Source organism: Petaurus breviceps, unplaced genomic scaffold, assembly GCF_028583685.1.
Source record: "Petaurus breviceps papuanus isolate PSGF00001 unplaced genomic scaffold, PetGlider_PUasm1.0 78, whole genome shotgun sequence".
NCBI classification, from domain to species: Eukaryota; Metazoa; Chordata; class Mammalia; order Diprotodontia; family Petauridae; genus Petaurus; species Petaurus breviceps.
The window spans coordinates 3,523,975-3,551,647 of NW_027186502.1; the positions used below are offsets into that span (position 1 = coordinate 3,523,975).

The window sequence follows — 27,673 nt, forward strand, 5'->3', positions numbered from 1 at the left end:
ATCCATCCATCCATCCATCCATCCATCCATCCATCCATCCATCCATCCATCCATCCATCCATTTATTCATTTGTTCATTTATTTTTGGGAGAGTCTAGGTACCGAAGGTAGTCAATTCAGATTATTCACGACAAAACACATCTCCTTTAGGACTTGAATAATCATTGATTTCCTTTGTTTTCCAAATTCTCCAGAGAATCTCTTGATATTCTTAAGTGTTCTAGCTTTGATGTAGACCTGATTCATGTAATAATCATATTGCCCCCTTGTGCGTGGAAAAGGCTTTTTATTTTTCAAATGCTTTCACATGCATTCACTCATTTTTCCTTCTCTTCACAGAGGTAATGCGGGAAAGCAGACTAGATTTAAAGTTGGAGATATCTGGGTTCACGTCCCACCTCTTACACTTACATTCTCTTCCCGATAATTTTAGATCATAGGTTAAGCAGCTGAGGTCCAGAGAAGTCTAATGATTGACCTAAGTATTAATAATTAAGAAGAAACTAGCCCAGCATTCTTTTCCCTAGATTATGTTTACATATTGATAGGAAATTGGAAAAGAGGGGGATCTCTTACCTTTAGCCCCAGTCCTGTAGGTATGCTGCACGTACTTCAGCCCTGACACAATATCCTTGTTCACCTACAAAAAGGAAGTGATCCCAAGTAAGTTACACAGAGGGTGGTCTTACAGATTCCATTCTCTTCCCCCTTAGTTTTGTGCAGCTGAGACTTTTCTCTTCAATGTTTTAGGATGAAAGGGATTGAGCTTTAGACTAAAGTGAATTGAAATAGTGGAAGATGGAGATTGAGGGGCAGAGGATACAAAACCTAAGTGCTGCCTCCACCCCTTTGAGCTTGTCAGACACTATATTACACCAAAATATTCCCATATATTCAATACTAAGTATGTCTCATGGAGATGGACTCATGTGCTTTGGTTCTGTGGGAAGAGACATATGCTCTGATCCCTTCCTAAAGGACATGTACGAGCTCATAAGGTGCTGGAGTCCAGTCTTTTTTTAAGCCAGTCACTTTGGGACAAAGCTTTCCTCTGGACTATGAGGGGTGGGGGTGGTGACTTTCTTCGTTCCCACCTTCTTTCCCCCATTACCTCTCCCCTGTCCCAGCAAAGGTCACTGCATGCGTATGGCAATAAGAATAGGTAATTATGAGACACAAGTCCCTAGATGACTCATCTGTTTTGTGTTTCTTCCCTTAAGCCTAGATCACTGAACAGTGATCCTGAGATGGATATTTCCAACAGACAGTTAAAAAAAATATAGCAAATTTCCCTTATAAAGGTCTTATATCCAATATGTATGAAGAACTGATTCAGATTTATAAAACTAAAGCCATTTTCCAACAGATAAATAATCCAAAGATTAGAAACAGGCAGTTTTCCAAGGAAAAAATCCAATCTATCAACAACGATAAAAGAGTCTAAATCATTAATAACTAAAGAAATGGAAATTAAAGTACTACTTCGTATAACCATTGGTATAAACAATCACACAGACAGATTACAAAAAAGGAAAATGATCGGTGTCGGAAAGATTGAGGGAAAACAAGTTTACACTGATGGTGGAGCTATGAAATGTGTTAGCCATTCTGGCAAACCACTCGTAACTATGTCCAAAAACTTCCTAAACTGTGGATGACCTTTGACTTATCTATACCACTACCAGGTTGTACATCAGGAGCAAGAGTGTGGGAGCATGACCTCAAATATCATGGTTAACACAAACAGCAAAAAGCAGTTCTATCCCATGGGAAGATGTGTGTGTGACCCTGGGCCATCCCTGGCACTGTGCCTTCTTTGTTCTGTTTCTATATAATCTCTGGCCTGGCCTGGGGGTGGTGAGAAGATCTGCCATTGTCTGTAGCTGTCCAGGATGGGCCTCATGAGTAAGCTCCCCCCAGTCAAACCTATTTACTTCCATGCTTCTTTCTTCTGTATCTCAGTATTCTTTTGGAAGTGGGACCATCTCTCTGGATGGTCTGCCCCCTTAAATGGGCCTAAAGATCAAATAAAGAGGAAAAGGAACCACGTATATATATATATGTGTGTGTGTGTGTGTGTGTGTGTGTGTGTGTGTGTATACATACATATATATATATACTCCATAGTAACCCATATATATATATTTAAATAAACATTTATAGCAGGTTTTCCATAGTGGTCCCAAATTGAAAACCAAGTGGGTACTCATGTATTGGGGAATGGCTCAACAAATTATGGTATATGATGATAATGAAATATTATTTTAAATTAAATTTTATGTTTATTTTTAGTTTACATCATTCATTTCCACAAGATTTTGGGTTACAAATTTTCTCCCCATCTTTCCCCTACCCACCACCTCAAAACAGCGATCCCACTGTATACCTCCTCCCCGAATCTGCTCTCTCATATATCCTCTCCCATGCCCCCTCCAACTTCCCAGTAGGGCAAGATGGATCTCTATACCCTATTGTCTGTATATCTTATTTCCCAGTGCATGTAAAAATACATATATATATTTAAGCATTTGATTTTAAAACTTTGAATCCTAGATTCTTTCCCTTCCTCCCTCATCACCCACCCTTCCTGGGAAGATAAGCAATTCAATATAGGTTGTACATGTGTAGCTACGCATAATGATAATGAAATATTATTGTAAAATAAGAAATGACAAAATGGAAAATTTCAGAGGAGACTGGAAAGACCTTTACAAACTGATAGGGAGCAAAGTGAGAAGAACTAAGAAGACAATTTATACAACGACAACATTATAAGAAAAACAACTTTGAAAAACTTTAGGATTCTGATCAATACAATGATAAACTGCAATTGTAGAGGACTGAATGTGAAAAATGCCCCCCATCTCCGGCCAGAGAGGTGATAAATTTAGAATACAAAATGAGACATACATTTTGGGTCATAATCAATGTGGGAATTTGTTTTGCTGAGTTATTGTTGTTTAGTCCTTTCAGTCATCTCTGACTCTTAGTGACCCCATTTGGGGTTTTCTTGGCAAGGACACTGAAGTTGTTTGCCATTTCCTTCTCCAGCTCCTTTTACAGATAGGGAGACTGAAGCAAAGGGATTAAAAGTGACTTGCCAAGGGTCACACAGCTAGTAAGAGTCTGAAGCCACATTTGAACTCAGGAAGATGAGTTTTCCTGACTTCAGGCTCAGCATTCTATCCATGCACCATCTAGTGGACCCTGGCTGAGTTACACGTTTGTAATGAGGTTTTTATTTTTCTTTTTTATTGCTTAATTGAAAGGGAATGGGAAAGAAAGATATTAAATACCTTTTCAAATAAATAAATAAATATATATTTTTAAAAAGAAGTATACATTTCTAGCTTCAATAGTTACTTTGTGAATTTGAGAGGTGAGTGAGAGGTATTTCTGAAAGTGTGTCTTTCTTGGAGGGGAATTTGGCCATGGCCAGAGGAGGCTGCAATGAAAAGACTAAGGAAACACAATTCAGAAGCTGGTTTGGGAGAAGATTTGGATATGTGAGCTGCTCCACAACAACGCAGATTGGAGATGGATGTGAATTATCTGTTGAGCTGTCTTACAAAATTGTATTTACCTGTAGGAAGTGCATAATAACTGTGTAGGTTACTGTTTCACATTTTAAATATCTAATGATCACTTGTGAATCTTTATGTTTTAAGCATCTCTCTTTTGGTGAAGGAATTTATTAGCTATACTGCACCTGATATCTACTATGTACATTCAATACTCTTTGCTAGGAAGGATCCCAGTAATCCCTTTCAGGAGATACTCTAGATGTGGGCAGTTAGATGCTACAGTTGGATAGTGTGCTGGGCCTAGAGTCTGGAAGACTCACCTTCATGGGCTCAAATCCAGCCTTAGACACTTCCTAGCTGTGTGATCCTGGGTGAGTCACTTTACCCTGTTTGCCTAAGTTTCCTCATCCAGCTCCAAAAGGAGCTAGAGAAAGAAATGGCAGACTACTCTAGTACCTTTACCAAGAAAAACCCCAAAATGGGGTACAACTGTTGTGGAGACATTTTCTGTGCTTCTAGGATGGGAGCAATGTGCTAAAGAGTGCAGGAAAAGTTTACATTGGTGGGATTTAAGCTTCCCCCAGGACACTTGAACCCAGAGCTGGGGTCTCTGTGTGGGGCGGATCCCTCTGAGCTAAAGCTGATACAAAGAACCAGAAACAAGATTTCTATACTCTCTCACTAAGTGACCTCTCATGGTGAGCTCCCATATATTTACTTATCTCTGTGCAGATACACCCAATGCAAGATAATGTCCAGGCCTGGCCTCTCTCCTGAACTGTCATTTCACATCACCAACTACTCTTTAGACTTTTCAGGCTGGATGTCCAATAGTCATCTCAGCCTCATGTCCAAAGCAACGTATAATGTTTTCCCCAAGCCAACCACAGTTCTGAACTTCATATTTTTGTCTAGGATGCTTTCTTCCTTTTATTGAAGAGGGAAGAGATTATAGGCATATGGAATATTTCAAATATTGTAAGGCACAGGTGACAGACATATTGTTTATTTTTATTGAACTGCTTTCCCCCCCTTTCTCTTAAAATCTTTATTACAAAGGATGGTGGTCTGGGTGGGAAGGGAGCAAGAATTTATTTGGAAATTAATGTGACATAAGAATGAAAGACATCAGTAAAAAGTCATTTCTTAAAAAAACCATTGGACCCTGAAGAAACATGGACTGTTTTCTTCCTGACTTGTTCTTGCCCTGGTTCTCCTCTGGAGCTAGTCTTTGTGCCTAGCCTGTCACATGTCAAATGGATGATGTCCACTCTGGCTCTGATTTTAAGCTGGTTTTTTTTTTTGCTTTTTTTTTTTCCTTTGGGCTAGACCTGTGATTTCATAAGTATACGGAGCTCCTGGGGAAGAACTCCTCTCCATTCATATCAGCATCTGCTCTGCAACTTTGCTTTGAAGCAGCTAGGTAAAGAGAGGGATGGAAGGGCTGAGCTCAAATCCTACCTAAGCCACTTAATAGTTATGTGACCATGGGTAAGTCACTTAACTACTAGGTCTGCCTAAGTTTCCTCATCTGTAAAATGAGGGAGTTGGATTCTATGGCCTCCCATACCCCTCCAGCATCCAAATCTATGATCCTATTATTATAGTCTTAGACAGATATTTGGGGAACATTGACAGGTTCAATGAGTTGCCCAGGTTCACACAGTCAGCATGTATCAGAGGCAGGACCTGAACCCAGATTCATCCTACTCCATGTTTATCTTTCTATTTGTTGTCCAGATTCTTTTATGGAAGGGTAAGCTTTTTTTGGAGGGGGGAGCAATCAGGGTTAAGTGACTTGCCTGGGGTCACACAGTTAATAAGTGTCTGAGGCCAGATTTAAACTCAGGTCCTCCTGACTTCAGGGCATGTGCTTTATTCACTGAGCTGCCTTGCTGCCCCTGAACTTAAAAAAAATATATTTTGATAACTGTATTTCAATATAATTGATTTTCTTTGTAGTCCTATGTATTTTGTTCTATGCATTTAAACACATTATTCTCTAAAGAGGCTTATACGCTTCACTGGACTGCCAAAGGGGTCCATAACACGAAAGGTTAAGAATCTTTGCTTTACTCAATGCTTTAACACTGGTCATTTAGAAAGTCCCCTTCACACTAGTTAGGTTCGTAATTACAAAGAGTGCAGCCCTAAAAGGGGAGGGAGGATGAGAAAGTGATTGCACACTTAGTGTAAGTGAGTACTGAGTCTGGAGGGAAGGTGAGCACGGGGAATGTCTGCCTTCCCTGTAAATAAAGCACTGGTGAAATTCTTATGGATTTAGGTCTTACTTTGCCCTCTCTCTCATTTCCCCCCTAAATTTGGCACTTTCATTCAGCTTTTCAGTGAAAACCAGCCAGTAAATTATGAAAACTTTTTCATTACCTGGCCCCTTTCTAAATTTCCAGTCTTTTGACACTTTTCTCACTTCTATGATCCAGTGACCCTGGCCTTTGTGCTTCTCAAACCCCATACACCATCTCCCATCTCCAGGCCTTTGGCTGTTTCCCACGCCTGTGATGACCTCCCTCTTCATCTCTGTTTCTTAAGTTTTCCTGGCTTCCTTCAAAACTTCAGGCTCACCTTCTGCCTGTCCTCTCAGCTGCTAAGGACTTCACTGCCCATCTTTTCTGTGTAAATCTTACCTGTACCTACTTCTTTCCATGTTGTCTTCCCCACTAGAATTGGAGTTCCTTAAAATGAAGGGCCATGGTTTTACCTTTCTTGGTTTCCCAAGCACTTAGCACAGTGCCTGAAATAACCAACACTTAATAAATACTTATTGATCGATTAAGTTAAAATTTTAATAAGCATCTATCAGTAAAATAATTTTAGAAAACAATACTATTTAGAAAACAATACTGCGGAACAAAAAAGCTATAAAGCTACTAGGGTTATACCCAAAAGGAGGTAATTGGAGTCAATACAGTTCTGTTTGTACAAAGTATCCATAGCAAGATCTAAACCATTTTTAAAATCATTGTTATTATTGATCTCTACCCAGGGCCAGATCTTACTAAAGAGGACCTAAGTGCTTTTTTGATTTTAGCTTTCTTCTCTTTATCCCATTCCCCCAAAGTATCTTCTTTTAAAAATCCATTCAAAATTACTCATTGAGAACCTACTGGGTCAGCTTATTAGCCTTATGAGTACTGGGTTCACTTACTAGGCTAGTGCCCTGAAATTTCTCATTAGAGATTTGTTTTGTAGGTTAAGGCCATTGTCTCTTTTAAAAATGCTAATACTCCTGGTAGGAATGATGCCTTTACTCCATTCATCACCCATTCTGTGCTTTATCAGATCAGCTAGCTAACTGCTTTTTTTTTTTTCCTTTGGGCTAGACCTGTGATTTCATGAGTATAGGGAGCTCCTGGGGAAGAATTCCTCTCCATTCATATCAGCATCTGCTCTGCAACTTTGCTTTGAAGCAGCTAGGTAAAGAGAGGGCTGGAAGGGCTGAGCTCAAATTAGGCCCATTTTAATTTGGATAAGGAAAGGTGATTTCTATAATATAAGACATCAGAACATGATAGGTTCAAAGAGATATTGTAGAAAAAAAGAACTGTAGTGCTCCAAAACAAAAACAAAAAAATCCACTAATTTCAAAATTTTACTTATGTCTTGGTTCTCCCTCTGTGGCCCTAAGTGGGCCTCCTGAGGGGATTCAGTCTAGATGACAGAACCTCTGTAGGCGGGGACAAAGCTCTCACTGATTTGTTCTTTCTGCTTGTTTCTTCCTTCCTTTCTAGACCACACTCCCATACAGAACATACTAGCCATTCCTGGGAGCCACACCCAAGAGATTCATCACAATTTAGTTGTTTAGATCTCCTTTGTCACAATCTCCTCAACCACGTTATTTCAATTTATGTGCTTTTGAGAGTTTGGTGATTTAGATTTCATTGATCAGATATCTGAAACCTCAACGGACAAATGTTCAATGTTACATGATAGACTCAGAGTCAGGAAGGACCTTAGGGGCTGTGTAGTCCAGTCCCCTGATTTTACAGATGAGGAAATTGAGGAACAGAGATGATGTGACTTTCTCAAGATCACCCAACTACTAAGTAACAGAGTTAAGATTCAAACCTAGGTCTTCTGACTTCAAATCCAGCATTTTGCATTGTACCACACTAGGTCCTAAATTAATCCCATTATCTAGCATTTTCCATGGGATCACACTGCTTCAATTCAGTCTTTCAATTATTCTCACTAGAGGAAATAGTTGTTGATAGAAGCATGTATTATCTGCACTGACTGATTACTATTCAAGTTCCCCAAATAATGATAGATCAACCATACTTTTGAGAATAATGGATAATCTTGGTGCATAATCTTGGAATTATCCTTGACTTTTCCATCCCTCTCACCCCCCTCCCCTTGCTACTAGTTCTCAGTGCTTATTATTTCTACATCTCTTGAATGCACCCCCTTCTCTCCACTTACACAACCTCTTTCCTAGTTCAGACCTCTTTCCTGAACTATTTTAAGAACCTCCTAATTGGTCTCCCTGCCCCTCAGTCTTTCTCCTCTCTTCAACTGACCCTTTCCTCCACAGCTGTTAAAATGATATTTCTTAAATATAGATCTTGGAGGCAGGTCAGTATAATGAAAAGTACGCTGGATTTGGAATCAGAGGACCTGCTTCTTCTATTTACTACCTGTATGACATTGGACAAATCACATTGCCTCTCTGGCCTTTAGTTTCCTCTTCAGTGTAAGACTATGATTCAAAGATCCATGTTACCCCTCTGCTCAAAAATCTTCAGTGGCTACCTGATGCCTTTAGCATAAAATATAAAAGCCCTCCACATTCTGGATCCCACCTATCTTATTTCTGATCCAGTCAAATTGATTTGCTAGCTATTTCCATATGTGACTATCCATCTTCCACTGGAAACGGAATGTCCTTGCACTGGCAGCCCCCTCCAATCTAGAATGCCCAATCTCATAACTTCCCTCTCAGAGTCTCTATAGCTCAGGTACCAGCTCCTACTGATTTGCTGATGCTCTCAATTATCAGTATGCCCTCTTGGAAATATTTTGCATGATATTTTTAGTTAGCTTCAATTCAACTTGTATTATTAAACTCCTACCATGTGCCAGCCATGTGCTAGATGTTAAGAATGAAAATCAAACAAAAAAAATGAAACAGTTCCTGCCTTCAGGGAGGTCATAGTCTGGGAGTATGCAACACATACAGAAGTAAGTACAAAGTACTCTTCTCCAAGTTACAGGTGTACAAACTGAAGGTGGGAAGTATGTGATAAGTGCCACATTAGTGATGCAAATCATCGTCCACAGGGCCTCAGACAAGTCAGGGGTCATCTCTGGTGGAGAATCAGTAAAGCCTTTTTAGATGAGGGGAACATTTGCGCTATTCCTTGAAGGATGGGCAAAATTCGTTTTGTCATCATCATCATCACGTTCCTATTATGTTATATTATTATGCCTGTTGTTTTCATATCACCTTTGTTTCCAAGTATGAAACTCTAGAACCCCAAGGCTTACTCCTTATAACAAAGAACAAAAGATAGAAGGGGAAAATAGCAGTTTGGGAAAATTAACCAACACAACAACAGAGCCTGACAGTATTTACAATGTTCTACTTTTGCTGTCCCCCAGATCAGCAAAGAAAGGATGAAGATTCATTTTCTCCTCTCTTTTTTAGGGGTAAACTTAATCAGTATAATTATATAGCATTAAGTTGTGGGTTTCTTGTTGTTGTTTCCATTTACATTGCTGCAGTCATTATTTTTATTGTTTTCCTGGTGCAGCTTACATTACCTGGCATCATTTCATGCAAATCTTTCCACTCTTCTCTGCATTCTTGATAGCCATTGTTTCTTAAAACACAGTATTATACAATTACATTCATGCAAAACAATTTGTTTAGCCACTGTCCATTTGGCAATACCTTCTTTTCTTCTAATTCTTTGTTACTATGAAAAGTGTTATAGATATTTTGGTGTATATGGGACCTTTCTGCCTACCTTTTATCCTCTTGATTTATATCCCTGGCAAAAGCACCCATAGATCAAAAGATGGGATCATTTTTTGTCATTTTTCTCCCTTGACATTAATTGTCAATTGCTTTCTGGAATGTTCGAACCAATTCACAACTCTACCAATAGTGTATTAGTCAGTGGTGTGCTGATAAATGTTTAATAATAATCTCTTTAGGGAAAAAATTGTGTACAGCACACTTTTAAGTTTAGGCTTCATTATTTAAAGATTACTCTTTTTTTTTAAGCAGTCAGGATTAAGTAACTTGCTCAAGGTTACACAGCCAGTTATTTTTTGTGGTTGTTAAGTATCTGAGTCTGGAACCGATCCCAGGTTTCCCAACTCTGGGGTCGGTGCTCTTACTCACTGCACTACCTGGCCTAAAGATTACTCTTAAAGGTTAAATTCAAAGATTACTCCTATAAGTCAGTTATAGTTGGCGTCTGCACATCCCTGATGGTGTACCTGACTTTCTACAACCCTTGATGGGTTCAATTTCTATATGCAGAGGTGTCTGAGGTGAGGTGGGAGAGGGCATTCCAGACAGAAGCAGGGCAGGGCAGGGCAAGATATAGAGACCCTTAAATAATTTATACATCATACATACCAACATCTCAACTCAACTTACTTTGAAATTAATTTTGACTCTATATTCAGCTCCTTCCTTTAGCACAAAGACCTTTTTCTTGAGAGCTTCAAGATCCCCTGTGGAGGTAGATTCAAAATGATAATTTATAATCATAGAGTTACATAATTTAGAAAGGAAAAGACCTCAGAACTCATCTATCCTTACTACCTCTTTTTACAGATGAGAAAACTGAGGCCCAAAAAAGAACAAATGTGTCATCCATGTATAATAATATAGTTAACACTGATAGAGCTTTAAAGTTTGCAATACACTTTACATACTTCATCTTTTTGTTCCTTGAACAAGACACTCTATCACCTAACTCAATCATTTTTCACTGACAATTCTCCATTTTTAGCATTCTCTCCCTCCTTATTTCTACCTCCTGGCTTCCCTCCTTTCCTTCCAGTCTCAGCTAAAATCCCATCTTTCACAATAAGTCTTCTCCATTCCTGCTTAATATTAGTCCCCCCTCTATGATTATCTCCAATTTATCCTGTATATATCCTCTTTGTATACAGATGTTTGTCTATTATCTCCCCAGCTAGAACATGAGCTCCTTGAAAGCAAGGACTAGTTTTTTACCTTTCTTTGTGCTCCCAGAACTTATATAATAAATGGTGCTTAATCAATGCTTGTTGACTTATATGATTCATTGACTTTATCTCACAATAATACCCCCTTGACATAGCTGTTATTACTATCTCCATTTTAGATATAAGGAAACCAGTGCTCAGAGGCAAGAAGTGATGACTCCATGGTCACATAGCTAGTAAGGGTCAAAAGCAGAAGTCAATTCCAGTTCTCTCCTGGTTCCACCCTTAGAACTTTTCTTACTACATTATTTCTCTAGGAAGTAATCAGGATTCATATATAATATATGCATCTATAACTTTTATGCATATATAATATATACACACATATGTATATACAGATACTGAATAGATACACACATATATAATACACACACATATACAACAGACACAATATGCTAAATACATACAAAAACTTTGAAATAAGAAAGAAGACAACACTTAAACTGTTTTTTTGCAAGGAGCCACTAAGGTTTTGGACCAAGGAAAGATTTCACCTTAGCTGAGACTTAAAGTGAGTCAGGTATTCCAAGAGAAGAAAGTGAGGAGGGAGAACATTTCAAGCATTGGGGCCTGCCTGTGCAAAGTTAAGGAGATGGGAGATTGAGCATCATTTATAGGTAATAGTAAGTAGGTCGGTGTGGGTGGCACGTGGGGTGTGTGAAAGAAAGTGAAGTGAATCATTACAGAAAGATTGGTTGGAGTCATATTTTGCATTCAAAATTCAGGACTTTATAGTTTATCCTAAAAGCAATAAAGAGCCATTGAAGCTTGAGCAGGGGATTGGTATGGTTAATCCTGTGCTTTTGGAATTATTAATCTTGCAGGTGTGAGGAAGAGAATTTGGAAAGGAGATAGACTCTAGAAGATTTGTGGATTTCAAAGATTCGCAAAATGCAAATGTGGCATAACTTGTTATTATTGGTCACTAATATATCAAGCTGCAACTTGCTAGGAAAAGAAAAATACTATTTCTTTTTTTTTTTTTGTTTAAACAGAGAAATGACAAACTATTGATTGTTCTCTGCCGTGTGAATCTGGACCACATGGTAGGTTTTATGAATAAAACCTACCATGTGAGCTGGATTATGCATTTCTAGGTATGTTTTTTCCTTAACTTCATTCTGTTCTCGACTGACCTTATTTTGTGAAGTGAAAGCTGCACCTGCTAACAGCTAAGAATATTTCATACAGGAAGAGGTTGGTTACAGTCCTAGTAAGAGAGAGAGTTTCTTTCTGGGAGAGACACACAACATTTTGGGGTAGTTGAGTTTGCAGTATTGTGCCTTGCTCGGCTGGTTTCAGTTGAACAGGAAGTGTATCTGCTCAATTTCTTATTTCCTCACTGTGACAAAAAGTCCTTTTATGGTAAAGTGTGAATCTTCGCAGCTCTGCCCCTCCACCTCCACCAAGCCTTCTCTTCTAGAATTATCTGTTTGTCTTTCTCGTAAGAGTCTGACTAGATTTGAGGCTCAGACACGGCCTCACTATAGGCACCAGGTAAAACTGTGAAGTATTGCAAAGTTTGTTTTCTGTGCCTCTGCTCTTCTTGGTTCTATAACTTTCCTGCACCTCCCTTAGGCATGCAAAGTGTCCTCATGCTCTCAACCTCCCCTTCTTAAAAACAAACAAACAAAAAAGCTTAAGACTCAGAAAAAGACCTTGAACTCATTCACAGCCTTAGACTGATAATCTTAAATGGAAAGTACTCTTAATTTCATTCCAAGTTTGGACTTGACCTCTAAAGTCTTCTAGCTCTAATATATTCAGTTCAGTTCAATTCAATTAAACAAAAAATGATTTAGCATCTACTATATAAACAGGCAGCTAGGTGATTAGTGGATAGAGGCAGTCCTAAAGTCAGGAAGACCTGAGTTCAAATCTAGCCTCAGACATTTACCAGCTCTGTGACCCTGCACAAGTCACTTAACTGTTTGCCTCAGTTTCCTCATCTGTAAAATGAGGAAGGAAATGGCAAACCACTCCAGTATCTTTGCCAAGAAAACCCCAAATGGGGTCATGAAGAGTCAGACATGCCTGAACAACAGCAATGTACAGGGAACTGTGCTAGTTTGTGGAAATACAAAGCCAAGAACAAAACAGTCCCTTCCCCCAATGAGCTTGCAGTCTCCAGGAGGAAGAATAAAGCATGGTAAATAAATTAGACATATATTAAGATTAATTTCAAGGGGGTGAGAGTAGTAATAACTGGGAGAAATAGGAACAACCTGATGTGCTTTCAAGAAACCCTCCAAGGTGTATATAAGACAGGCATGAAGGGAAGCTATGGACCATTTGTGCAAAGATATGGAGGTAGAAGATTAGAATGGCCCATTTAGGGAACAGTCACAAGGACAATTCAACTGGAAGAGAGAGCAGGAAGGTGGGAGAAGGAGTAAAATGAAATAATAATGGGCTAGGTTTAGGATTTTTTGTGTCTTATCCTAACAGCACTAGAACAAAGCAAACGCCATCTTTCCAAGCCCTGAAGCCTAAAGTTAAAGGAGTGAATCTAGTATAGTTGACTTTGGGCCATTATTAAAGAAATGGCGAGTTACTGGGGAGGCCGTAGGTTTTCTCACACCAGAAATCATATCATTACTCCTATCGGGATACATGTAGGATGTATTAGGACTGTCCTATGTGGACTTATTCAAATACATTGCTTTCCTTAAGTTTTCCTAAGTTTTATTCTTAATAAAGACAACATTCCCAGAGGGAATGCTCAAGTAAAAGCTGAATTGTCTACATTTTTCCATAAGCAGCCTTGCTACGTGAAAATAAATGCTATTCTCATTTTTCTGGGAATAATAGAATGAAGGCAACAGGAAGGTACAAATGGTTTTACTATGCCAATCCTACCAATTTATTTAAATAGACAGAAGCAAATCATCATAGAAGTCTTTCTTGAATTTGGTGTGACACTGTGCATCTGTGGATGATAAATTGCTCATTTATTCCTAACAACCTTTATGTATCACAAAGCTACTTCACTGGCTTCTTTGCTACAGAAAATCTACTGATAGTTTGCTTTTTGTGTAAAGATCTTCCCCAACCACCTCCCCAGACTCTCAAAAAGTCCATTGGAAGAAGGTAAATGTATTCACTTACCAGTAAGGTCCATAGTGATTGGTCCTGGGGCAGTGTCACAGACTAGGGTGAGTCGAGTGACTACTACATTGGGAGCAGTTGGATCTGCAGAATCCAAAAAAGAATATTAAGTAATTGATAAAGGCACAGAGATGGGAGATGTGTGTGTATGCATATGTGTGTGAGAGAGACAGAGAGAGGCAGAAAGACAGAGACAGAGACACACACAGAGAAAGACAAAAGAGCCACAGAAAAGGAGACAGAATATTTTTTCTGTGAAAACAGTTCAATTCAGCAAACATTAAATGCTTACTATACTATACTGGGTATTGAAGGCAGTGGAAATGATAAAAATGAAACAGTCCCTAATTTAAAGTGGGTGAAGATATAACATAAAAATAAATAATTACAAAGTATAAAAAAAGTAAGGCATAGTCATTTAAAGAGGGAGAAAGTTCCAATAGCTTGCCCCGTATGGCAGCCATGCTGAGCTTTGAAGGAAGCTCAGGGTTCCATGAGGTGGAAATGAGTGAGTTCACTCCAGGCACAGAAGACTCTATGTGCAAAATGATGGAGGCTAGAGATGGAAAGTCATGTTCAGGGAAGTAGCTACCTGGCAGGACAGTTTGAATGGAATGGGAAGTAGGAGGAAAAGGCCATGAAGAACACTTCATCAAGTATACTGTGTTTGGGTTATGAAGAGAGGGTCTACCTGGATTTTGAGGGTGAGAGAAAGAAAAGAAAAAGATGGAGAAAGATGAAGAGGGAAAGAGGAGAGGAAGATGAGAGGTTGGGGAAAAAGGGAGAAAAAGAAAGTTGTATTTCCAAGTGTGACTCCAGGATACTTTCCATTCTATGTGCTACCTAGTTATTTGTACCTAAAAAAAGACTGATCACATTATGACCCCTCTACCACATATTCAGTGTAGGGCCCTTTCCTAGGGGTGCGTCCATAAGCACCTCTGTGTATCAGTTGATCGTGGTGATAGCAATAAACCCCCCCCCCCCAAAGAGCCCCACTACATACCTGCTACCACAGGCCCATCCCCTAGCAGAGTTTTCTTGTACTTGGCAAGACTTTCATCATCTTTGTCCATCTCCTGAAGTTCCTTCAGAGACTTCTGGGGTGGGGGCTTGTAATTAAGCTTGCCATCCAGATCCTCCTCCTCCTCCTCCTCCAGGTGCGGCTCGGGTTCCTTTTCTGTCATTGTGATCTACCTCACACAGAGGAGGAAAAAAGTCAGTAGATGTGAAGGATCTGTGCTCTGCTATGAGCCAAGCTCCTGCCCTGATTCAAAAAGAGAATCCAGTTCAATTCAACAGGAATTTAATATGTACTAAGTTCTACACAAATTATTTGACTCTGCCCTCAAGGAGCTTACATTCTATTGTAGGGGTGGGAGTGGAGAGGAACAACATGTAAACAAATTAATGGAAATATATGCAAAATAAATACAAAGTGGTTTCATGGGGGGTGGGGAGCAAAGAACAATAACAAGTGGAATGGTCAGGAAGGGCCTTAACTAAGCCTTAAAGAAAGCTAATAAAGACAAGATGAGGAGGTGAGGAAATAAGAGTATTCTAAGCATGGGTAACAGTCTGGGCAAAGATGGGAGACTAGAGAGGACAGAAAGCAGGCTTATTTGGTTCAAATATAGAGTGTATGATGTGGAATTGTGAATGGTGTTCAATGCCAAATAGAATAATTTGAACTTTATTCTAAAGGCAACAGGTGGGGACTCATGAAGCTGGGAGGAGTATTGGGGGGAGAGAAAAGAATGTGATAGTTTAGAGATGACTAATCTATAGGGTGTGGGCAGCTAGGTGGTGCAGTGGATAGAATGGTAGGCCTGGAGTCAGGAAGCCTCATCGTCCCGAGTTCAAACCTGACCTCAGACACTTCCTAGCTGAGTGACCCAGGGCAAATCACTTAACCCCATTTGCCTCAGTTTCCTCATCTGTAAAATGAGCTAGAGAAGGAAATGGCAAACAATTCTAGCATCTTTGCCAAGAAAACCATAAATGAGGTCACCAAGAGTCAGACATGACTGAAAAATGACTGAATAGCAACAACTACCTATAGGGTAAAATATTATTAACTTAAATATCTGTACAGCTTATCCTATGTAAGCAAACCTAGGGATGGTAGTTTGGTGGTGCAGTGGCAAGAGTGTTAGCACTGGAGTCAAGAAGGCCCAAGTTTGAATCTGGCCTCAGACACTTACTACTTATGGGATGCTGGGCAAGTTGCTTAACCTGTTGGTCTCCATTTCCTTATCTATAAAATGAAGGATTTGGACTCGACAGCCTCTAAAATCTCTATACTTCTATTTATGACTCTATGGCTCTATTTGTCAGATCATGGCAAGGGGAATGAGAACCTGAACCAGGCCGAGGTAGTCATGATTTATAAAAGGAGATAGATATAGCTAGGAGATTTGTTGAGTTGAATCATTGAGAATCACTACATGACTTTTGGTTTCTAAGAAACCAGAAACAAAGTGAGGGAAACAATTTGGAAATTAAGCCAAACCTCAGACTTGAAGAAGGACCTTTTTACAGAAGAATTTTAAAAAGTCTCCTCCTCCTCCTACATATTCCTTTTCAGTTTGATTACAAGGACAATAAAATATCTGTGTTTCATAACTCAGAAAACAGTTCTCATTGCAGTGCACAGGTCTGTTTCCTGTACAGGAAGCATGTGGCTTATTCCTGTGGCAACTCTTGCCTTAGCTTGAGAATCATTTTAGAGTGCAAGAGTTTTGCTTTTCAGATTTAGTAGAAATAAAGGTCTTAAACAGTTAAATCACAGAAAATGAAATTTAACAAGTCATAAAGGAGATACCAAAGAATAAAACAACTCTGGTCCAAGACAGATAAATATAAAGGAGAATTCTATCAAATATTAAAAGATCAATTAAAAACCTCTGCTTCACAAATTATTCACAGAATAGAGAAAGAAAGCATTATATAAAATCCATTTCTAGATAAATATGATTTTATTAGCTAATCTATGAGTAAAGAAAGAAAACTATAGACCAACTGCTAATTAATGCATTGATGAGTACTGATGCAAAAATGTCAAATAAATTCCTTGCAAAGAAACTATCTATCATAACCAAGTTGGATTTATATTAGAGATTCAAGGTTGTTTCAATATCAGAAAAATAGTTAACATAATTATCCACATAAAAACAAAACTATGATTATATCAAATTCAAAGATTTATTCTTGCTTAAACTCTAAAAATTATAAGCATACAAAAGTCACTTTAATGATAAATTATGCACATACATACATATGTGTGTATGTGCATGTGTGTATATGCCAAACCTAGCATTATTTGCAATGGGGAAACATTAGAAGCTTTTATAATAAATACAAGAGTAAAATAAAGATGTTCCCATTCCTCACTATTTTTAGTGTACCTCTAAACATGTTAGCAATAGTTATAACAAGAGAATGAAATTAAAGGGATAAACATCAGCAAAGAGGAGATAATTATTCCTATCTGCAGATGACTAAGAAAACTCCAGAAAATTAGGAAAGAATCTGATTGAAACAATAGCTTCTGTAAAGTAGCAGTATGCAAAATAAATCCACAAAATTGTCATTATTTCTATACAATAATTACAAAATCTTGGAGAGAATAATAGAGAAGAAACCCCATGCAAAATAAATGCAAAATGAATAAAATTATTAACCTACAAAGCATCCATAAGTATAATTACAAAGCACAAAGAAATAAATAAGAACAATTTGAGTAGTATTCATTGCTCATGGTTGAACCATTTCAATAGGATAAAAATGACATTACTAAGTTAATTTACAAATTTAGTGCTGTGCCAAATCAAGTTATCAAAAGGTTACTTTATAAAGCTAAATAAAATAGAATTTTAAGGAAATACAGAAGGAAATGAAGGAGGAACAGAACTTTTGGTCCTCAAATTACATTTTAAAGCATTAATCATCAAAACTACTGGTGCCAGTTCAAAAACAGAAAAGTATCTCAGTGTAACAGAATTACAAACAGTCAAACTTACCAACCCAATGTTCAGTAAACCTATGTATATAAACCACTTGATAAAGAACTTTCTATTTAACATGAAGTACTGAAAAAATTAAAAAATAGTTTGGCAGAAAGTAGTTTTAGACCAACATTTTGGTCTAAATATGCCATAGTAAGACTCAAAATGACTATATAATCTTAATATAAAAGGTCACTTTAAAAAAAAGAAGAGAATAAGATCATGTACCTTTCATAGCTTTTGCTAGGGGAGAACTCTTTGTTTTAAAATAAATTTTACTGCTATCTTTTTTCTTCACATTGCCGAAATTTCACCCCATATACCTCCTTTTCTTCCTCCCATAAAGTCATCTCATATAGCAATGAATATTTTTAAGACAAAAGAAAAAGTGAAAAGAAAAAAAATCAGCAAAATCTATCAGTACATCAAAAAATTCAGAAAATATATGCAATGTTGTAAACACACACACCCCTCTACAAAAGTGTAGTAGAAGGTATTTTTCTCATATCTCTTCTTTGTCAGTCAGTTAATAAACACTTGTTAAGTGCCTACTATGTGCCAGATACTAATGTTAAGCAGTAGGGATACAAAAAGAGTCAAAAGACAGTCCCTGTTCTTAAGGGGGGGTGAGGGAGACAACATGTAAATATATACAAAGCAAACTATATGCAGGATAAATAGGAAATAATTAACGAGGGGGAGGTACTAGACTTAAGAAGTGTTGGTAAGGGCTTCCAGTAAAAGATAGGATTTTTAGTTGGATTAAAGGAGGCCAGAGACATCAGTAGACAGAACTGAAGAGGGAGAGCATTCTAGGCCTTGGGGAACAGCCAGTGAAAATGCCTGGAGAACAGAGATGGAATGTTTTGTTCATGGAACAGCAAGGAAGTCAGTGTCTCTGTATTTGAATATATGGAATGGTGAGGGGGCAAAGTAAGGTCTAAGAAGAAAAGGGAGGAGGAGGAGGCTAGATTATCAAGAGCTTTGAATGCCACATGGAATATTTTGTATCTGATTCTGGAAGCAATAGGGAGTATATTTATTTGGGATGGGGGGGTAGGGAGCAGGGAGTAGGAAAATAATTTTGGTGAATGAATGGAGGATGGATTGAAGTGAAAAGATGCTTGAGGCAGGTAGACCAGCATGGTATCGCAATAGTCTGGTTGTGAGGATGTCTACACTAGAGGAGAAAAGGGGGTGTATGTGAGATATGCTGCAAAGGTACAATCAATAGGCCCTGGTGTCTGATTGAATATAGGAGAATGAAAGATAGGTAGAGTCAAAGATAATTCCCAGATTGTGAGCCTGAGGTTCTGGGATGATGGTGTTGCCCTCTACAGTAATAGGGAAATTAGGAGGGGTAGAGTTTAGGGGAAAAGAGAATGAGTTCTGTTCTGGAAGTGTTCGGTTTAAGATGTCTAGTGGATACCCAGTATGAGATGTCTGAAAGGCAGTTGGAGATGTGAGATTGGAGGTCAACAGAGAGGTTGGGGCAGGATAAGTAGATTTGAGAATCGTCTGTTAATGATTTAAATTAAATTAATTAATTAATGTTGAAATGGTAATTAAATCTATGGGAGCTAATGAGATCACCAAATGAAGTAATATGGAGGGAGAAGAGAGGAGGGCCCAGGGCAGAACTCTAACCAGCGGTTAAAGGATGTGATCTGAGGAAGGATCTGGAGAGATAAGATAGGAAGGAGGAGGGAGAGAGTGGTGTCTTGAAAACCTTAAGACTATCAAGGAAAGAGTGACTGACAGTGTCAAAGCCTGAAGAGAGGTCAAGAAGAATGAGGATTGATAAAAGGCCTTTGGATGTGGCAACTAAGAGGCCACTGGTAACTTTGGAGAGAGCAGTTTCAATGGAATGATAAAGTCAGAAGCTGGATGATAAGGACTTAAGAAGAGAATAAGAGGATGAGGAGTCAATCTTTTTCTGTGTAATTTTGTAACATTCATTTTCAATAATTTTATGCTTTTTCCATTTACATTATTGGATTTGTTGTATATATTGCTTTCTTGGCTCTGTTTACTTCACTTTGCATCTGTTCATGTAAATTTTTCTGTGCTTTTCTGTATTCATCATATTTCTTGCATTACACTTGTGGTTAAAAAATGACTAAAAAATTTAATTGATATACTTTGTTTTCAATTCTTTGCTACTACAAAAAGTACTGTCATAAAAATTTTGATAAATATGGAGATTCTTTATTTTATATATTTAGGGTATATGCCCAGCAATAGAATTTTTGGATCAAAAATTCACTTTTTAGTCCTTTTATTTGAATATTTCCAAATCTTTTTCCAGACTATTGAAAACTGTGAACTAATTCATAACTTCACCAATACTGTATCAGTATACCAATCATCCCACAATCCTTCCAACATTGACTATTCCCATCTTTTGTCATCTTTGTCAATATGCTGGGTGTGAAGTTAAAGCTTCAAGTCATTTTGATTTTAATTTCTCTTATTAGTGATTTCAAGCATTCTTTCATATGATTATTAAGTTTGACATTCTTCCTTTGAGAACTATTTGTTCATATACTTTGACTACTTATCTATTGGGAAATGGTTTTTGATTTTATGTATTTTTTTTAGATAACTATATGTCTGGGTAAAACAAACCATTATTCAGGAAATTTGCTACAAAGTTGTTTTTTTTTTTTTTTGAGATTTAGAAGTGCCATTCCTATGGGATGAGGAGGCAAGGGAAAGAGCAAAATAGGGGACTGAGGTATAAAAAAAATAAAATAGGTCATTTAAATTACATGCCTTTGTAATTAAATAGATTTTGCATGAATAAAATCAACATATCTTGGACAAGAATGGAAACTTTATTAGGGAAAACATCTCTGCATCAATTATTTCTAAAGTCTGATATGTAAGATGTAAATGAGATTAATAAAGACATATAAGACAAAATAGTCAAAGGAAATGAATCAAAAATTCTCAAAGGAGGGCTTTCTAACTATAAACAACCAGATAAGTGAATGCTCCAAATTAATAATAAAAAGAAATATACAAATCAAAACAATTCTGAAATTTTATTTCATGCTTAAAAAACTGGCAAAACTAATAAAAATGGAAATAGTCAATATTAAGGGATGGCAGGAAGACAAGCACACTAACACACTCAATAAAGTTATGTCTAACAATTCTAGAAGTCAATTTAGATTTGATGTTAAAAAGTGATTAAAATATTCATATCCTTTGACCCAGATACTCCAATGCTAGGCAATGATCTCCAGGGAAATCAAAGACTGAAAGAAAGTTCTTATATATATACCAAAATGTCCATGGCAGCAATTTTTTTGTGATAAAGGACTAGAAATAAAGTAGATAGCCATTGATAAGGTAATGGCTAAACACGTTATAGTACATGAATGTAATTAAGATTCTACAAATAAGAACTTCAAGAAGCATAGGAAAACTTAACATGAAGTTATTTTTATTCTTTAGTTGTTTTTTCAGTCATGTCTGACTTTTCAGGACCACATTTAGGGTTTTCTTAGCAGAGACACTGGAGTGATTTGTCATTTCCTTCTCTAGCTCATTTTACAAATGAGGGAACTGAGGCAAACAAGATTAAGTGATTTGCCCAGGGTCACACAGCTAGTGTCTGAGGCTGGATTTGAACTCCAGAAGATGAGTCTTCCTGACTCCAGGCCCAGCACTGTATCACCTATGCCACTTAGTTGCCCCATATAAGTACAGAGTAAAATAAATAGATCCAGGAAAACAATATATAAAATGACGACAAATATAAATTGAAAGAGTAACAACAAAAATCGAAACTAAATGTTATATAATTATAAATGACCAAGGGTTAGCCCTGGTGAAAGGATGAGAAAATTCATTACTCCTCATTAATGGCCAAGGTGGGGGGGACCATGGGAGTGGATTATTACATATACTGAATTGCATCTGAAATGTTTAGTTTTTGTGAACTGCCTTTTTAAAGCTTTCTTTTAATGCATTTTTTTTTTTAAATAAAGGAAAGCTCGATGGAGGGTAAAGGGGGAGGTGACATATTTGGAAATCAAGGTGATATAAAAACAAAAGGCATCAATAAAATGTTAAAAGTAAAAGTAGTCACATAGCCAAGAGAAACTTAATGAAGAAAAGAACAGAGGTCACCTCGAACAGTATTTCTCAAGACTTCAAAATGAAGATGAAGTGGTGAAATGTTAAGTGAATGGTATGGATGGATGCAGTAACTAGCTTCATGAAGTTCAAAGGGTAACAGAGTAAAAGCTGAAAAGTACTTGAGTAAAGATAGTCGTCTCTTTGGTGATTGCCAAGGATGTCTGATGCATATGTGGGGACCAGGAGCTCAGAATTTGAAGCAACTCCTGAACAATGGCTTTGAGAGAAAGCTCTTCTATGCGGCAATAGAATGGAGACACCAGGGTCCCTTTACTAATGCTAGAGTGCCAGGATAGTGAGGTATAGGTGACCTCATGTCTCCTTCATCTCTGAGTTGATATGATCCTGTCTAAACAGATATTATTTTTGGCCAAATAATGCTATAACTCTAATTTTTATCATTAAATGAGTCTGAGGGTCAGAGGAGAATTGGAAGAGTCATGTGATGTTGATAGAGTCAGACAGAGATTGTTCAGAAATACATCACAAAGAACGGATCTTGGTGCAGTTAAAAAGCCCACACTGGACTTGGATTAGAAGAATAGAAAAAAGAAATATATCAGTGATTTCACTCAAAGAGGGAACAACTTCCTCTACCAAAGCATGTTTAAACACCTTTTCTGCAACTTACAATCGATGAGAGTGGTCTAGAGCACTGAAAAGTTAAACTACATGCCCAGAGTCACAGAGACACTATCACTATGTGTCAGAGATGGTCTTTGAAATCGAGTCTTCCTGGCTCCAAAGGTAGTTCTCTCTCCACGACACCATGTGGCTTCTCAGGGGTCAAAGTCTCACATTGGTCATTTAGTAGGTGGTATCACCATAGGAAATACACTTGAGCTCTGTGGCCCTCACTTTCCTCATCTATAGACTAAATCCTGTCCAAAGTCCCCATTTAATTCAAGATTCTGTGATTCTCTGAAATCCTCTGCTGCCTATACAGAGCTGAGTGAGACAGGGGAAAAAATCAATATAGTCATTAAGAGGTTGGGGAAAGCACAGAATAAGCCAGGAAAAAATTCATTTTTAAATCAAATCGGCAGATGTTTGTAAAACACTTACTAATGTGCAAATTGTGCAAGCCATATGGCTTCACAGTTAAGTCACAAAGTTAAAGGGGGGACAAACCCTCCAAATTCTCTCCTCCTACCAAATTCTCCCAGGCCCTGACAGCTGGATTCAAGGCTGAACTATTTTAGCAAAATGAGGCACAGTTGAGCAGGAATGACGACTCTGCTTTAAAAACCCGGATTAGATCCATGACTCAGCTTAGACTGGGGCCAAGGAACTTGTTCATCCCTTCAACATTTTCAGATGTTAAAGATATGATATGAGGGGTTCTTGGGGGCTGATGGGGCAAGGAGAGCATAACAACAGAAACTGACACGGGGGAGGAAATGCTCATAAAGAATGTGAGCAGCTCTTTCAATGGGGTACACTCCATTTTCAATCTATTTCATTTTGGGTTGTTCTTTACGTTGAAGTGATAGTCAGTTCAAGTACTGACTTCGTTACTTCCCAGCTATGTGACTTTATACAAATCACTCGACCTCTCTGAGTCTGTTTCTCAAATACACAGTGAGGGTATAGATGTAAGGCATGATAAATGTGAAGAATTTAAAGAAAAATGAGATGTATGAGAATGAGGCAAGTTGAAGAAAGTAGAGCCAAAAGGACAATATGTTTAAATGCTATAGCAGTGGAAATAATATCAACAGAGAGATGCAACAAAACTTTGGTCAATATTCAGCAGTCAAACTTGGAACATTATACTGTCAAAATTAAAGGGCACATTTCTCCTTTCTGTTAATTTGTAAATTAACTGTTTTTCATGGAATGTTCTTTGCTAGGGGCTTTGTTTTACATGTTAGGAAATGTCTGCTGTGTGGAAAAAAAAGTGTTGATAATTTTTTAAAGAAAGGATTACAGAAAACAGACTAATAAGAATAGAAATAACAGATAGCCTTATAGGTCATGAGTTACAGTTAGCCTGAAAACCTTCTTTTTTTTCGTTTTTCTTTTTGGAGGGCAGAGGGTAGGGCAGTTGAGGTTAAGTGACTTGCTCAAGGTCACACAGCTAGTATGTCAAGTGTCTGAGGCTGGAATTGAACTCAGGTCGTCCTGACTCCAGAGTCAGTGCTCTATTCACAGTGCCACCTAGCTGCCCCAACCTGCAAACATTCTTTTTTGTTTTTTAGCCTTTTGGAAGGCAATTGGGGTTAAGTAACTTGCCCAAGGTTACACGTCTAGTTCCTGCAAACATTCTTAAGACTTAAAGAAGTACTAATTCATACTAAGAAACAACAACAGAGAGGACTGAGCTAGTCAATTTCCAGGGTCCCTTTCAGCTCTGAAATTATCTATTATTTTCCTTAGAACTCTACCATATCATATTCATAATTCTTAATATTTAGAAATTCAGTTATTTATTTGTGAAAATATACATACAAACACCCAGTTATTCATCATTTAATATGTATAGATGCTTATTTCAAAAATCACATATGTCACTACAGGGGTTCATCTTGAAAAATTTCATCTTCTTCCCAAAGCCCCAGACAGAATTATGATCTATATTTCATATCACATATGTAAATGGATAAAGCATATATATACATATGCATATTATATTACATACACGTGCAAATATGTATGTAGACATAGCTTTATACATACATATATGGATAGGGCCTAGGCCTATGATTTCTTTTGTGCTAAACTCTCTTCGTGAGGAACTTCTATGAAGGTTGGAACATTTGTCCAGTCTCAGAGAGTTGCCTAGAGCATTGAGAGGTTAAATGACTTGCATGTTGTTACACAGTCTGTCAGCATGTGTCACAAATGAGACTTGAAATCAAGTGTTCCTAGTTCTAAGGTCAGCTGTCTTTCTACAAAGCTACACCAGCTCATGTATGTATGTGTGTATGCATGGAACACACATATATACATCTACCTGTGTATATCATTTAAGTATTTGTATTTTTTTAATATTTTTATATATGAAAATAAATATTTGATACACACATTTATGTAATTAATTCTTTAAGTATACTACCACGTACAAGCATTGTGCTGGGATCTATTGAGGATTTAAAAATAAATAGCAATATTCCTTTATTTTTCTGTTCCTCTTTACAAAGCACTTTGATATGTGTATGTATCCTGTGTATCCCCATATAATCTTCACACAACCTTGTGATGAAGATAGAAGTCTTACTATTACCATTTTGCATATGGCCAAGTGATTTGCCAAATGCTACATAATTAATAAATTCAAATCTGAAGTTAGAACCCATGTCCACACTCCAACTTTGGTTCTTTCCCCACTACATCACTGCCTCTCCAGACACTCCTTGCTTTCACTGAACATACACAGTCTCACAAAGCTTTCTGTCTTCACAATTTCTGCAGTCAAGCTGCAGTGAACTCAGTAGTTTTGAGGAAGTTTCTTTATACTTGTAATTATGTCATCCTCTGAGTGCTCTGTTTCCTGCCTTCTCTTCCTCTAGCACTCTAACCAATTTCAAAGGCAAATGATTGTGAAAATAAATAAAAGAGGAAGAGGAGAATGTAGTATCAGAAGCATACAATTTTTAAACTCCATCTTTTCTTCTTTTCATCCTATTGAACTTACCCACTCTTCCATGCATAGCAATTTTCTAGAGAGAGGATAGAGCTGCATTAACATCCTCAATCTGGAAAATTCAGGCACCAAAGTTTTCTTTGTCTTTAGTGAAGGAATTTATTTTAAAATTATCCAAATTACTGTCTCCATTTCCTTCTACTCTTGGTTTGTATAAACACAACTTTGTTTGTAGATACTTACCCAATTAAAAAAAAAATCTTTACCCAAGAAAACACTGCTAAACATTGAGAGTGCTGAGATACTCACTTATACCCCTCAGAGAACAAATAAACTTAAGCTTACCTGTGCCACAGGTTTGGCCTAACACAAACCAATATATAAATAAACATATCCTGTCGAAGGCTGTTACTTGGTTTCTTGAAAATATACATACATACATATATATATACACACACACATTCATTCATTCATTCATGTATTTATTTAAGCAAAACAATGATAGAGAATAGTTCTTCTTTTCTAGTAGGTTTAGTTGTAAATAAGTTAATAATGGCTTTATTGCAAAATAATCTTAGTCAGACAATGTGGAATATTTCCATACTTTTCACTGTGGCATCTTCAGGAAGTCAGAAGAGAAAAGTACAAGGCCTGGCTCCTCCCAAACAGAGGGTTGAACTGACTGGTGTGACTAAGGGATTTAGACCAAATCCTGTATTTCCCTTTCAATTTGGTGACCCATTTAAACAACTTTAAAACACTTGAAACCAAATAGATCGAGAGAAAGAATTAGTCATCCTGGTTGTTTTGGCTAAGGCCGATATCATGATGGTTAATTTAGTGTAAGATGACCACTGTTTTAGTCTATGCCCTCACTTTCCCACTGTTTTTGTTTATTGTGTTGCAGTTGTTGGAGGTGGGGGTAGTGTAGGCACAGCCTCAGTGAATCTTGGGAGCTTACTGAATGGGCATCAAATTTTTATTCCCACAAGATTTACAATGTACTTTCTCTGGATGTGTCAGTATTTCCTTCGCAAAAATAGAACTCATTTCTTTGAGGAGTATGAAAGGGACAAGGGGTTCTGGGAATTGTGAGGATTGTTTATAATCTGAATAAACATTAAAGTAGGGATAGAACTATTACATTTCTTTTTTTTTAACTTCTTCACAAACAGTTTAATTTTAGCTTCCATTTGCTGTTCTCTTTCTTAATCGAAGCCAGAGGTCAGCTGTGGATGCTGAGAAATGTCAGCCAAGGGGACAAAGTCAGAGCTAAGGGAGGAAATCCTGATGAACAATATTGTAACTGGTGGAGGCCAGCATGAATCCCAGAAACTGAGCTTAGTGCTGTGTATTGAATAATAAAGAATGTTTTAGAGAGAGTGTGCCTGTTAAGGAGAGAGCGTGGAGAGAAGGAGGGCAGAAGACCTAATTACCTCTTAAGTACAAGGAGAAAATGGAGAACTCTAGGAGGTAAACTTCAGGCCATGAGTGTCTAAGCAAATGTGCTCATTTTACCCTCGATCCTGCCAGTCCTATTCAGACTCAGCTCTGGGGATACAGATCTAGGCTAGGGTAGGCCTTTAATGCTGAGGTTCTTATAATAGAATAATAATAATTATTATTATTATTATTTCGTTCTTGACATTATTCTTTTACAGTAAAGAATCAAGGCATTAGAATTAAGGTGGTTATCAGAGGAGGCTTCCCCAAGTAGTAAGGCTTTCAGATGCCTTTGACTTTCCTTAGCCTTGCCTTCCTCTTCCCAGTCTTTACTTTCTCAGGACCCACAGGAAAGGAGGTAGAGAAAGCTCTGCTACTCCAAACACTTCTCCAGCCTTCCGAACAGTAAGGAGAGGAGAGCAGATAGTAAACTCTAGATGGGGACAAGAGCTGAGAAGTGTGGAAGTCTCAGAGTGGAGGGAGGAGCTTCCTGGCATATGTAGGGAAGCGCCAAGTCAAGCCTTTTCAGCAAGTGATTTTTGTGTTTTTTTGGTTTTTCTTTTTGCTATTTGGAGGGGGAAGGCAAGGTAATTGGGGTTAAGTGACTTGCCCAAGGTCACACGGCT

At 37.7% G+C, this 27,673-nt stretch overlaps 1 protein-coding gene across 1 annotated transcript in view; it reads right to left on the bottom strand.

Annotated features, from left to right (window-relative positions):
- ARHGDIB (Rho GDP dissociation inhibitor beta) overlaps positions 1 to 27,673 on the bottom strand; it is a 32,473-nt gene that overhangs the window by 1,606 nt on the left and 3,194 nt on the right. The window contains exons 2-5 of the mRNA XM_069106123.1: positions 14,869 to 15,055; positions 13,863 to 13,946; positions 10,159 to 10,235; positions 577 to 640 (exon numbers count right to left, since the gene is read on the bottom strand). Coding sequence (XP_068962224.1) covers positions 577 to 640; positions 10,159 to 10,235; positions 13,863 to 13,946; positions 14,869 to 15,049 — 406 coding nt within the window. The 5' untranslated portion in view covers positions 15,050 to 15,055. The remainder of the gene's footprint in view (positions 1 to 576; positions 641 to 10,158; positions 10,236 to 13,862; positions 13,947 to 14,868; positions 15,056 to 27,673) is intronic.